General features: G+C 42.0%; 2 protein-coding genes across 3 annotated transcripts in view; one reads left to right on the forward strand and one right to left on the reverse strand.

Annotated features, from left to right (window-relative positions):
* Positions 1-487: 487 nt before the first annotated feature.
* Positions 488-13,529, reverse strand: part of LOC128738740 (double-strand break repair protein MRE11) — a 69,899-nt gene continuing 56,857 nt past the window's right edge. The window contains exons 2-5 of the mRNA XM_053834088.1: positions 2,558-2,665; positions 1,900-2,502; positions 986-1,833; positions 488-895 (exon numbers count right to left, since the gene is read on the reverse strand). Coding sequence (XP_053690063.1) covers positions 572-895; positions 986-1,833; positions 1,900-2,502; positions 2,558-2,663 — 1,881 coding nt within the window. The 5' untranslated portion in view covers positions 2,664-2,665 and the 3' untranslated portion in view covers positions 488-571. The remainder of the gene's footprint in view (positions 896-985; positions 1,834-1,899; positions 2,503-2,557; positions 2,666-13,529) is intronic.
* On the forward strand, positions 7,269-9,640 carry LOC128738741 (tRNA (guanine(37)-N1)-methyltransferase). Of its 2 annotated transcripts, none has more exons than XR_008412126.1 (4): positions 7,269-7,418; positions 7,471-8,848; positions 8,906-9,061; positions 9,122-9,234. XR_008412126.1 is itself a non-coding variant. In XM_053834090.1 (4 exons), the coding sequence occupies exons 2-4, from the start codon at positions 7,504-7,506 to the stop codon at positions 9,293-9,295; spliced, it is 1,653 nt and encodes a 550-aa protein (XP_053690065.1). In that variant the 5' UTR covers positions 7,269-7,418; positions 7,471-7,503; the 3' UTR covers positions 9,296-9,640. The 2 variants fall into 2 exon arrangements, 1 of the variants encoding a protein (XP_053690065.1); XM_053834090.1 differs by having other exon boundaries at positions 7,471-8,859; positions 8,939-9,061; positions 9,122-9,640.

The following is a 13,529-nucleotide window of genomic DNA, read 5'->3' on the forward strand; positions in this document are numbered from 1 at the left end:
TAGTCCCGTAATTGTCCTTTACTGTAATAACCGGCTGCGAAGTCTGTCGATAAAGAAGGGTCAAGTTCTCAACAGGACGGTTTTTTTACCCATGACTTTACATTTTTGCTTGTTGCCTCATTTCAAATAATTTTCTTCGTATCGATTCGGTTTTTTTGCATTCTAAACATTGCGTCTTAGATGATTATTAACCATTTGAGTTTCATATGGAACCCTCTTGCACCAAGATGACTCAAAAACGGTTGACCACTTCAAATCTTGACACAAGCTTTCTATTTGAAAAACTATTTTTACAAATAAAACAAATTAAAATTCTATTACAGCATACAAACTTTTTTCAGAAAAATCTGAGAAAATCGACTTTAAGGCCTCCCAACCGTATATACCTAACCGCTTAAACATGCGCGGTGACCATTGTGCATTCAAGGTACTACAAACTACTAAAACAACACAACACTAGGAAAGTTGTAATTACGTATCGTACGTTTATTAACGGAAACAGTTACGAGATGATTTTAAAATCACAACGAAGAAAGCAACAAATAGAGATTTGGAAATACGGGATTTATTTTCAGTCATCATCGTCATCGGAAATGTAAACTACCTTCGAAACATTTCTTCCGCTTGAACGTTTTTCGGGTTTGACTGTACTGTTGAAAAATGAATCAATGTTGCTTACGGAACTACTTGCAGCTCCTTTTCCTCGACCTCTGCCACGACTGGGTGCCCTTGACCCCCTTCCGCCACGGCTACCACGTCCGCCGCCACGGTTTGTAGTCGTAATATTAGCTCGAGTGTTTGTCGTCTTGGGCTCATCCTTGTCGTCTTCATCGTCAACTATAGATCGAGACCGGTCGTTTGGATCTACTCGTCTGTGTGAACGATTGTCCAGCATCTGAAATTATTTTAAAAAATGGTGATTATTGATGTTGATAACGTAATGGTTTGAGGCTTCTTAAGCATACGTATGAGCACAAATTACTACCTTCAGCATTTCGTTGTGCGTATCTCGTTCTTGAGCATGAAATTTTAGCAAAATTTCTTCAATATTATCTTCAACAACCGTAAAACCTTCTAGATACTTCATAGCCTGTTTTTCGTAAAATCTAATAATATTTTCGGCAGCATCATCATCTTCGTAATCAACCATACGTCGTGTTAATTCGGTCATACTTTTCGATGATAAAATTTCTAACTGCTTGTTTTCTCCTGCCTCCTTGAAGTATCGCTCGACAACTTCTTCCGCTCGTTTAGCCGCCGTCTCGCGTTGGTTTTGGTAGGCTTGATTTAAGGCATCCTTATCCAATGGTTTACATTCATCTTTCACCCGTGAAATCTTTCTTTTAAAGGTAATCATATCCTGAGGATTAGCCACTCGCCCGCTGTATTGTTGTCCGAATCGGATCTGATTAAATTGTTGGGCTACTTCGGTTACTTCCAGACGAAGCCGAATGAGTGGCAGTTTTGGCTGTTTTTCATTGCCAGTTAACTTCTCCTTTGCTCTTTCGATCATTTCCTCTACTTTATCAGCTGCAAATGATTGCACCTTCGCTTGTGCATCTCCTTCGTCAAGTTGCAATTCGTCTACTAAGTGGGCTAAATTGATCGATTCAAATATAAATGGCCGAACTGTCTGTAGCCGAATCGGGTCTAGCCGAAATTGTTTCTTGTAGATGCTGAGAATGCCACAGCACTTATCAATGGACTCGCCCTCTGCCAACGAAGTGGCAACTGTCGATCCTGGTTGACTGACGTAAAATTTCTTTGTTGGATTCTCCTCCGGTACGATACGGCAATCATGCTCATGTCCCCAGATAATAAGATCTAAAAATCCTACAAAAGTCGAAAAGTCCTTATTTTAAATGTTTTGCCAGTAATTATTTATTTCATCATAAGTACCTGGCAGCGATTTTTCAGGTAGATAATTTTTCGGTCCACGATCCGCCCGATTTTGATGCAGAACCATTATGTTGAACCAGCCAGCATCCTCAGGTTTTTCAAGAAAAACTTTCGCTTCATTGAACAACCGTGCCAACCGCGGGTCACTGATGTAGCTTAGGCCATATAAAGCTAACTTTGTCTCACCTTTTTTCAGCAGAATCGGATTAATATTAATCTTACTAAGATCTGTCCATTTACCAAAATAATTCACATATCCATTAGTACTCAACAGATCTAGAGAACTGATACGACCGAAACCACTTGGGTCATCGTGATTTCCGTGTATAGAAAACACTGGTATTGCAATATTCATGTTTGGATCCTCATAATTAACAGTCTGGGTTAACGATTCCAGAAAATTTTCGTTTTGATCACTGAGAAACTCTAGCTTAATGGGTTTATCTCCCAACATATATGTTTTCAGTAAACGAGTGCATCGGTTCAATGTATTTGTTGTCGGGTTTGCTATATCAAACAGATCACCTCCAAGAATCACTGCATCTACATCATTTTCCAATGCATGTTGGAGCACCTCTTCAAATGCAACAAAGCTGTCTTCGCCTAGAATCATCGATCATTAGAAACTTTGAGTAGTTTGATATATATGCTTAGATACCTCTGATTACATCCTTTTCATTGTGTCCCAAGTGTATATCACTTGCCACAAGTATCTTGATTACGTCTTCTGGATCAATCGTACTGTTTTGACTTTTTTCGGCCATATCTATATTTTTAAATAGAATAAATAACGAAACACTAATTGTCCTAGCACACCAGCACAGAACTAGGTAAAACAAAACGCACAGGAAATATCATGTAAACTGAAACTGAAACGAACAAAAATCTAGTATCTCTAGATTCTAGGACTAAACATAACCTGTGCTGAACGCATAAAACTTGTTTACGTTTTACCGCTTTTATCGATAGTAATGGGCGATGTCACAGCGATAAATCGGAACCAAAGAAATTGAAGATAGAACCAACAAAAGGGCGAATGTCGCGAAGCGTAAACAAACCGAGTGAGAGTTGATTTTCCTGTGCTGCGGTCCAGCAAAAAATGACTCTCACCCGTTTTGTTTACATTAGCGACATTCGCCCTTTTGTTAATTCTATCTACAAATTAGAGTGACTATATATAGAATGGCGACAATGTCAAAATTGGAATGATAATTATCTGTCAGTTGTCATTTCAATTGAGCAGACGACCAAGAGAAAGAAGAGAAAGAAAATACGCATTGCATGCATGAAATATGGGGTTAGCAACATAAGGCTGAAAATCATAAGGCTGAAACACGAAAGGCTGAAATTCGAAAGGCTGAAAACTAAGTAACGCCTACATAAGGCTGAATGGACAAAAGGCTGAAATCTCATAAGGCTGAATGTTCGAAAGGCTGAATAACGAATGGCTGAAACTTTGAATAAACAATATGTATGTAATGCTAAAGGCAGAAATTTCAGAATTTTTCACAATTTTAACTTAAATCGAAGATAACTTAATTAATTTTTGATAATCTATACCTATAAAGAAGGATTTCTGTCTGTCTGTCTGTCTGTCTGTCTGTCTGTCTGTCTGTCTGTCTGTCCGTATGTTCCTTATAGAATCGAAAACTACTGAACCAATCGGCATGAAAATATGCATGTAGAGTTTTTTTGGGGCCAGGAAAGGTTTTAGTGATGGTTAGAAACCCCTCCCCCCACTAAGAGGGGGGGCTCCCATACTAATGAAACACAAATTTCTGCATAACTCGACAACTAATCAAGCAAATAGAACAAAATTTGGCATGTGGGTGTTTTCGGTGACAAGAATTTATTCTATGGTAAATTGAGACCCCTCCCCTCTTTATAAGGGGAATTATAACTCCTCTCCTTTTTAAAAGGGGGGGCTTCCATATAAATCTCCTCATAACTCGAGAACTAATCAAGCAAATGGAACCAAATTTGGCATGTGAAGGTTTTTGAGGGCAAGAATATTTTCTATAGTAAATTAGGACCCCTCCCCACTTTAAGAGGGGGGCTCCTGTACCATGGAAACACAATTTTCCTCATAACTCGAGAAGTAATTAAGCAAATGGAACCAAATTTGGCATGTGGGTGTTTTTGGAGACAAAAATTTTTTCTATGATGAATTGGGACCCCTCCCCATTTTAGGAGGGGGGGATTCCTATACACATGAAATACAAATTTCCTCATAACTGAAGAACTAATCAAGCAAATGGAACAAAATTTGGCATGTGAAAGTTTTCGATGGCAAAAATATTTTCTATGGTGAATAAGGACCCCTCCCCACTTTAAGAGGGGGGGCTCCTATACAAACGAAATGCACATTTCCTCATAACTCGAGAACTAATCAAGAAAATGGAACAAAATTTGGCACGTGGGTGTTTTTGGAGACAAAATTTTTTCCTATGATGAATTGGGACCCCTCCCCACTTTAGGAAGGGGGGCTCCTATACAAATGAAATGCAAATTTCCTCATAACTCGAGAATTAATCAAGCAAATGGAACCAAATTTGGCATGTGAAAGTTTTCTAGGGCATGAATATTTTCTATGGTGAATTAGAACCCCTCCCCACTTTAAGAGGGGGGGCTCCTATACAAACGAAATACAAATTTCCTCATAACTCGAGAAATAATCAAGCAAATGGAGACAAATTTGGCACGTGGGTGTTTCTGGAGACAAAAATTTTTTCTATGGTGAACTGGGACCCCTCCTCACTTTAGGAGGGGGGGCTCCTATACAAATGAAATACAAATTTCCTCATAACTCGAGAGCTAATCAAGCAAATGAAACCAAATTTGGCATGTGAAAGTTTTCGAGGGCAAGAATATTTTCTATGGTGAATTAGGACCCCTCCCAACTTTAAGAGGGGGGGGGGTGCTCCTATACAAATGAAATACAAATTTCCTCATAACTCGAGAACTAACCAAGCAAATGGAACCAAATTTGGCACGTGGGTGTTTTTGGAGACAAACATTTTTTCTATGATGAATTGGGACCCCTACCCACTTTAGGAGGGGGGCTCCTATACAAATGAAATTCAAATTTCCTCATAACTCGAGAACTAATCAAGCAAATAGAACCAAATTTGGCATGTGGAGGTTTCTGGAGCCAAAAATATTTTCTATGGTGAATTAGGACCCCTCCCAACTTTAAGAGGGGGTGCTTCTACACAAATGAAATACAAATTTCCTCATAATTCGAGAACTAATCAAGCAAATGGAACCATATTTGGCATGTGGGTGTTTTTGGAGGCAAGAATATTTTCTATGGTATATTTTCTATGGATTTCCCCACTTTAAGAGGGGGGGGGGGCTCCTATACAAATGAAAAACAAATTTCCTCATAACTCGAGAACTAATCAAGCAATTGGAACCAAATTTGACATGTAAGTGGTTTTGGACGCAAGATTTTTTTCTATGGTGAATTGAGACCCCTCTCTTCTTTAGAAAGCGAGTTATGGCCCATCTCCCCTTTAAGAGGGTGGGCTTCCATACAAATGAAATGCAAATTTCCTCTTATGTCGAGAACTAATCAAGCAAATGGAACCAAATTTGGCATGTGGGAGTTTTAGATGGCAAAAATTTTTTCTATGGTGAATTACGACCCCTTCCCCTTTTAAGAGGGGAGCTCCCATACAAATGAAATTCAAATTTCCTTATAACTTGAGAACTAATCAAGCAAATGGAACCAAATTTGGCATGTGGGAGATTTTGGAGTCTTGAATTTATTTTACGATAGTTAGAGACCTCTCACACCTGTGGTAGGGGGATATGGACTCTCATACAAATAAAACAGAAATTTTTGCGAAACTCAAAAACTAATCGAACTCGAGAAATTCGAGACTCTTCCATAAAACATTAGTCAATACAAGACCACAAAAACTATCTATAGTAACACTAGATCATTCAGGACGAGACGGTCGCGAGTGTTGCCGGTGACCCGCCGTCGGAAGCGCCGCCCACTGGGGGCTTGCAAAACTTGAGATTGTGACAAAGATCATCCGAGATTCATGATTTATGTACAACACAGATTAATTTGTGGCAATACGAAGTTTGTCGGGTCAGCTAGTTTTTTATAAATTATGAAAAATAATTACACTACATTTTATAGTGTCCTACGGGGACAGCGTATCATTTAAGCTTAACCTGTGCACTGAGAAGGCATTGCATGCTTTTCATCTCGTTTCAATGTGTTCCAGTAAATTTTTACAATGATCCCATGTTTATGTGCCAAATACATTCCTAGATGATTCAGGACGAGACGGCCGCAGGCCGCGAGTGTTCGCCGGCGACCCGCCGTCGGAAGCGCCGGCCACTGCGGGGGGGCAGCCCCCCCGCAGAAACCACCTCTATTTAGGTGCAAGCATTTTCCTAGGTTTACTGACTAGTAGGGGTTATCCCTTAGTTGAGTCCGAACGAGCGGCAGCGAGTAAGGACAGCATATAACGAACAATTGAGCAGGCAGAAAGCCGCGAAAGTTTTATGACATACTCGCCCGTATGAATAAAACAGTTCTGTTTGCTTTGCTTTCCCCTGGCAAACCTTATAGACGAAGTCTTATATATTTTTCAGCCTTATGATGTTTCAGCCTTACGTGATATTCAGCCTTTTGATTTTCAGCCTATCGTAGCTTTCAGCCTTTTGAAATTTCAGCCTTTCGGTTTTCAGCCTTTCGAGATTTCAGCCTTTCGATTTTCAGCCTTTCGTAGGAGACCCGAAATATGCACTCTAGACTTGTTCTCGATGTTTCGATTCGATATAGGCTCATGAAGATATAAAGCTTTGCACGGTGCCTAACCTCAACTCTGGTTTGAAAATTTTTGTGTGGTTTGTTTTGATTCCCTTTTGTAACCTAAATTTATTACTAGTGGGTTTATTACTATAGTAATTCGTACCACCGAACTAAAAATTATTCATGTTTACCAATGATTACTTGAGATTATCATTGATAACTATGCTGATTACCACTGATTAACTAATTAATTCGTAAATCTAGATAGAATTAACAACAGGGCGAATGTCGCAAATGTAAACAAAACGAGTGAGAGTTAATTTTTGCTGGGCCAGCATAGGAAAATCAACTCTCACTCGGTTTGTTTACGCTTGCGACATTCGCCCTTTTGTTAGTTCTATCTTCAGATGATTACAAAAGTAATCTCTGATTACTACGCGCTTATAAGCCTTACTGGAAACCCCTCGCTATCGATAAATATGGATTACTTTCCCATCTCTAATGTCATTGAATAAAATTTATATTCATTCATTTAATGTCATGTGCATGTCATAACATAACCTTATATATATACACTGATTCGACTGATTCTCAGGACAGGCACAGAAGACAGGACGGACAGGATTACCTTTTGCAACAGAACGAGAACATTTTCGAAAAACGTGTGAGATTGTAGCTACTTAGTTCAACAAACTGTTTCGTGTATAAAGCGTATAAAGTCTTTGCTTGTTTTCCCTAGCTTGAGGTATGTTATATTCGCCTGTCATATCCTTAAATAATCCGATACCTTTTATTAGCCGTTTCATATACTATTTTTTGATGTACGGCGTATGCATATACCATTCCAATCACTTTCTCGCTGGTATATCTGTAGAAATCGTCATTTCTTTCGTAATATGGATTGTATAAACCTTCGACCACCTACCGCAGTCAATGGAATGACCATGCTCGACAAATGTGCTTTTAGAAAACAAGTTAGTGTGCCTCATTTAAGTGTCCCAGAAACGGAAAATTTTAACAAAATTTGCCAGAGCGTAAAAAAGTTCATGCTAAAAATGGAACACTTTAAGCCAGTAAAAGCAGAGGAACATAAAATTATTTTGCACCCTCTGATTATAAAGAACTGGGAAGATTTCGAAAAGAATGTCCCAACTGCCAATGTATTCTCTAGAAGTAACCTCACATGGGAAACTATCCAGCTTGAGTATGACAACTGGAAATACGACGAAATATTAAAAGCAGTACTACCAAAAGATAAAGAAGCTTTGTCAGCATTTTCGAAAGTCGGTCACATAGTACATGTGAATCTGAAGGAGCATTTGCTGGAGTACAAAAGCCTCATAGGAGAGGTGATCAAAGACAAAGTGCCTGGCTGCAGAACGGTCGTGAACAAACTCCTTACAATTGACAACACTTACCGTAATTTTCAAATGGAAATACTAGCAGGAGAAGACAACTTTGACGTTACAGTTAAAGAGAATGGAATTGCTTTTGAGTTTGATTTTTCTAAAGTGTACTGGAATCCACGGCTCTCTACTGAACATGAAAAAATAGTTAAAATGCTAAGTGCAAACGATGTACTAGTAGATATATACGCCGGAGTTGGACCGTTCAGTGTGCCTGCGGCAAAGAAAGGTTGTACTGTAATAGCAAATGATTTAAATCCAGATTCTTATAAAGCACTAGCAAACAACTGCAAAAAGAACAAAGTTCAAAAGCAAATTACCTGCTTTAATAAAGATGGAATTAATTTTATACGGGAAGAAGTTCGTCAACTAGTAATAGAAAAAAATAAAGATTGCGACTTTCAAGGGAATATTCACATTACTATGAATCTACCAGCATTGGCAGTAGAACATTTAGTTAATTTCGTCGGTTTGCTTCAAACAGAGACTTTGAAATTAATTCAACTTCCGATGGTGCATTTGTACTGTTTTGCCAAGGGAATTGAGGATAGCAAAATAATTGCCCGTCACATGGTTGAGAGTAGCATGGGATTCCCACTAGATACTAATCTAATAGAAATCGCTTTTGTTAGAAATGTATCACCAAACAAGGATATGATGAGAGTTAGTTTCAATTTAACGGAGGAAATACTATTTTCTACCAGGTTCAGCGAGAAACGTCCGTTAGGAGATCACTCAGACTTTTCAGATGAAACTATAAAACGCCATTGTAATATAATGGCATTCAAATACCCTGACATAGATGTTTGATTTTATTTCATTTCAGGTGCTGAAATACACCACGAAAATGGGCAAAAAGAACACGAAAAATCGCAATCAGCAAAAGCAGATTGCAAAAAAAGCTAAAAACATTTTTGCAGTTTCTCAAGCAAAAAAGAACAATGTTAAAAAGGCAAAAGAGGTGTCATCGAAGCTCAAAAAGGTAAATATGGAGGTGTACAGGATAAAAAAAGTTTTTGCATCTTTATTTTTTTCATTTCAGATAAATGTCCACGAGAAACGAGAAAAGGTCGATAAAAACTTTCAGAACCTTCATTCGCAGATAGTAACGTCAAAAAAGAGTAAGAAAATGCCACCGAAACCAGTCGTGGAGAAAACTAAAGTACAAGCAAATACGAATCATGTGGAAGCAGAGTTAGATAAGATGCAAATGTAGGTCATCATCGGATGATGCATTAAGCTACGCCAATAGTACATAGTGCGTACATATTAATTAGGCAATACGAACTATGTTTATTGAACCCTTTGGAGTGCGGGAAGAATACATAATTAAAAAATACGCATGTCGTATTACTCGTATGAATGTTCGTACCCGAACGTTATACGAAAATACGAAAAAACCGCGAATATTCCAAAATTCGCGTAAAAATAGTCGCGTGAAAAACAAACCGCGAAAAAAAACTGCATAAAAAGCGACTTTAGTGTATATAATTTTATAATACAGTAGGATCCAAGGGCTATCCGCGTAGTCCTACGGCAATAAATATATTATTGTTCGAAACCTTCTATAATCACAAATTTGTTTTCATAAGCACACTGAGGGCATCATTTTTTCGTCATTTAAAGCATGTATGCGGAGACTGGGTGATATTTAAGCATACTTTTGGAAGTTAAATATATTCAACGGGATGGCAAGGTTGTCATCTCCCATATATTTGGTGCGTAACCGACATGACTGTACCTTCACCCGAAAAATGGCCTGTTCACCCTAAAGCAATGTTAAATCGGGTAACAAAACTTGTTCCTGGCTGTACCAAATGATGGCAGTTTAAGATTATTTATGCAGTTTAGTACAATTTGCTGAATATTCTTGCAGTTTTGTAATATATTATACATTGTATACTATTTTTCTGTTGAATGAGTGAAAATACGACAGCAGTTTATCCAGTTTTGGTGAAAGCGGAATGAAACTAGGCGTTTGTTACGCTGAAATCCACGCGTGCCACCCCGTTGAATATATTGTGTTGCCAAAAACGGATACTTTTGTTGCCAAAATCGAACCATGCCAAATTCGAAATCCCACCGTACTACTATCTGATTGCCCGTTCTCACTCAGAGCCCCTTTGTCACTCAGTCACTTGTACATCTGCTTTTGTAACAAGTGTGTCAAGTTTGATGAAGAACTACTGTCCAGGCATTTCGGGGTTATGAACTCGCCCCCAATGTTACGAACTCCCCCTCCTACCAACCCCCAGTGGCGTTCTGGAGTTATGGTGGAACATACATACAAACATACAACATTCATGTTATTTTTATTTGAGTTTTATTTTGTTGCCGAAAAACCGTTATCGTAACTCTATTTTGTATACTATGTTTGTTTAACTTCTGGTTTCTAACCGGAGAAATATTTTTATAAATGGCTACTATCACAGAATCCCCTGTTTTTCACTTCAACCCACATCCACACCCACCGCACTGAAACTCAAACCACACCTTCCATCCACCTCTCGCGACGTCCAAATTTCTGTTCCCTTGTTTTTGCTAAGGTGAGTTTACCAAGTACACCGGCATGTACCAAAGTAGTCTACAAACATACCAGCTCCAAGTAAATGTGTTCGATCAGCCTTTCTATAACCATCCAACAAACGGCCCTTTTCAAGGTCAAATATTTATTTATCTGAAGGTCCGGTGAAGGCTCTAACCCAGCGAGGTTATGGTGCCGAACAAAGCCACATTCGACTTTGCGCGACCCCATATAGCCACTAATATAAGAGCGGGAATTCTTATCCCTACCTCCACGCGGTGTCGGCCGCGATGCAACTGGGCCTAGCGTCGACCAAATACCAGTCTTTGGTTACATTCTCAGTTGTATGCTAACAGGGAGAGGGGGGCACGTTGTGCTTGCGGGTGGCGTGGTGCAGTGGTGTAAAGAGGCGAGCGGTGTTCAACTCCTTTAAGCCAGCCGCAGACGCCGTAGTGTCCTGTTAGAACTCAGGACTTTAAACAAAAAAGCCGTGTCAGGAGTGCCGTGGGCACATTAGGATCGGTTCCAGGAAGATGGTGTTGGAATTATGGTGTACTGGACGGGCGGAAAAAACGTTTGGATTCGAGGCTATAGGGCTGACGGCTGTGCTATTCTACTACCTTAGGTAAGGAAGGGTGGTACCTTCCCGAAACGGGGAGTAGGCTAATGGTACAGCTGCCTTCCGTCCCGTTAAAACCGTGGCTGGTCTCTAGGTACATTCAAAGCTCGTCACTCACGTGCTCAGATGATACATCATACATTCCAGACTAACGCAGTGAGCCATGGCCTCACTGCTTGCCTGGATCACCATGGGATCGTTAAGGATTACTACACAATACGACTGGAGATAGCGTTGGGAATTGGGACCCATAAGCATGGACAAGTTCCTAAAAACGACGACGGAGGAAACGAATGCGGGTGCTGCTGGAAGCAAAGATATCTTTGCCAAAAGTAGTAAGCTGGCGAGATCGCCGCCAGCAAAAATAGGTAGCCCCCCGTTACCAGGAGCGCAAGCCAAGAAGGGAAGCCCGCCGAAATCGGGGGCACAGCCCAAAAAGGAAAGTCCTCCGAGAACGGGGGCAATACCGAAGAAAAAGTTGACTCCACCAAACCACCACCAGGGGTGTCAAACCCAGTTAGAACGCCGGTTAGCTCAGTCAAAAAGGCGGGCGACAGCGGTAGGAAAAAGTCGATACAGGACTTGGTGCACTCCCTTGCAGCGGGAGTTGGGCTCCCACCAGCCAGTAGCATGCTGAAGGAAGCCAAAAGGTTGGTGGACGAGTTGTACTCGTTCATCAACTCGCGGTCAAATGTCCACCTGGACATTAAAAAGCTGGCGGTGATCCTCCGCTCTACCGTCATAACTGCCGAGGTGGAGAGGCAGGAGCTTCTGCAGCGATGCGAGATCGCCGAAGCTCTGGTCATAACCGCTAAGGCTGTGGCCATGCCTAGTCAGCCGCGTAGGCCGCTTGCCAAGCGCAAGGCGGTTACGCCCGACCATGGACCAACGCTGGTTGCCAAGAGGCAGCGGACTTCGGACCGCGCCTCTACCAGCGAACACGCGGAGGCGGTCCCGGATGGTGCTGCTAGGACCGAGGATGACGACTGGCGGGTGGTTAGGCGTAAATCACCTAAGCCGAAACCGAGCGAGGCTGCGGCTGCAAAGCCAAAGCCAAGGCGGGTGCATAAGGGCGACGCCTTAGTACTGAAGCTGACAGGTAATCTGTCGTACGCTGACCTACTTCGTAAGGTTACAGTAGACCCCAATATGCAGGAGCTTGGGGCCAACGTGGTGAAGACCCGCCGAACCCAGGCGGGGGATATGCTCTTCGAGCTCAAAAAGGGCCCAACGGTCCAGAGCTCGAACTACAGGAAATTGGTTGAGCAATCCCTGGGCGAAGCGGGCCAGGTTAAAGCGCTGTCGCAGCGTGTTCTTGTCGAGTGTAAAAACCTCGACGAGATTACGACGGCAGTTGACCTGAAGGATGCTCTGCGGGATCAGCTTAATGTTGATGTGGCACCCGCAGACATCCGGTTACGGTGCAAAGCCCCCGATCGGTCTAAGCTGTGCAAGCGGTGCGGTGAAGACGGCCGCTTTGCTAGGGGATGTAGCAATCCCCCACGTGCTTGCTCTGCACGCCCGAAGCGGAAAATAAGCATGGCACAGGTGGCCCACTGTGTGCGGCTTATAGGAGGGCTTTGCAACGATAACGATGCATGTTATACAGATTAACTTGAACCACTGTGACACGGCACAGGAGCTATTTTGGCAGACGGCAGCCGAAACGGAGTGCGATATTGCCATTATCGCGGACCCCTACCGGGTCCCCCAGGGCGGCACTAATTGGGTATTCGACAAGGGGCGGATGGTAGCGATATCTGTGATGGGTAGATACCCCATCCAAGAGGTGGTTTCGTCCGACCAGGAAGGGTTCGTGATTGCTGTGGTCGATGGCGTCTGCATCTGTAGCTGCTACGCTCCACCTAGGTGGTCGCCGGAGCAGTTTGACCGGATGCTAGACGTGCTCACCGACGAGCGCACGTTGTCATTGGAGGAGACTTCAATGCTTGGGCTGTCGACTGGGGTAGCAGGTGCACCACCCCTAGGGGACAAAGCTTGCTGGAAGCTCTGTCTAAGCTGGACGTAAGTCTGGCTAACGTGGGATCCGTCAGTACCTTTTGTAGGGGGGTTCAACAATCGATCATCGATATCACCTTCTGCAACCCAACGTTGCTTGCCAACTTGGGATGGAGGGTGTCAAATGAGTACACGCATAGCGACCACCAAGCTATACGGTACACGATTGAACGACGGATGGGACGGCCACGCGGGTTAAAGTCGACAGGGAGAAAGGTGGAAAGTGAAGTCCTTCGACAGACATGTTCATTGAAGCACTCAGCGCAGAGAGCAACCGCTGGAACCTGA

This window comes from Sabethes cyaneus, chromosome 2 (genome assembly GCF_943734655.1).
Source record: "Sabethes cyaneus chromosome 2, idSabCyanKW18_F2, whole genome shotgun sequence".
NCBI classification, from domain to species: Eukaryota; Metazoa; Arthropoda; class Insecta; order Diptera; family Culicidae; genus Sabethes; species Sabethes cyaneus.

Coding starts and splice junctions, on each gene's coding strand:
- LOC128738741 (XM_053834090.1), top strand. CDS start 7,504: ATGCATATACCATTCCAATCACTTTCTCGCTGGTATATCTGTAGAAAT. Junction 8,860..8,938: donor AACGCCATTGTAATATAATG/GCATTCAAATAC, acceptor ATGGGCAAAAAG/AACACGAAAAATCGCAATCA. Junction 9,062..9,121: donor TGTCATCGAAGCTCAAAAAG/GTAAATATGGAG, acceptor TTTTCATTTCAG/ATAAATGTCCACGAGAAACG.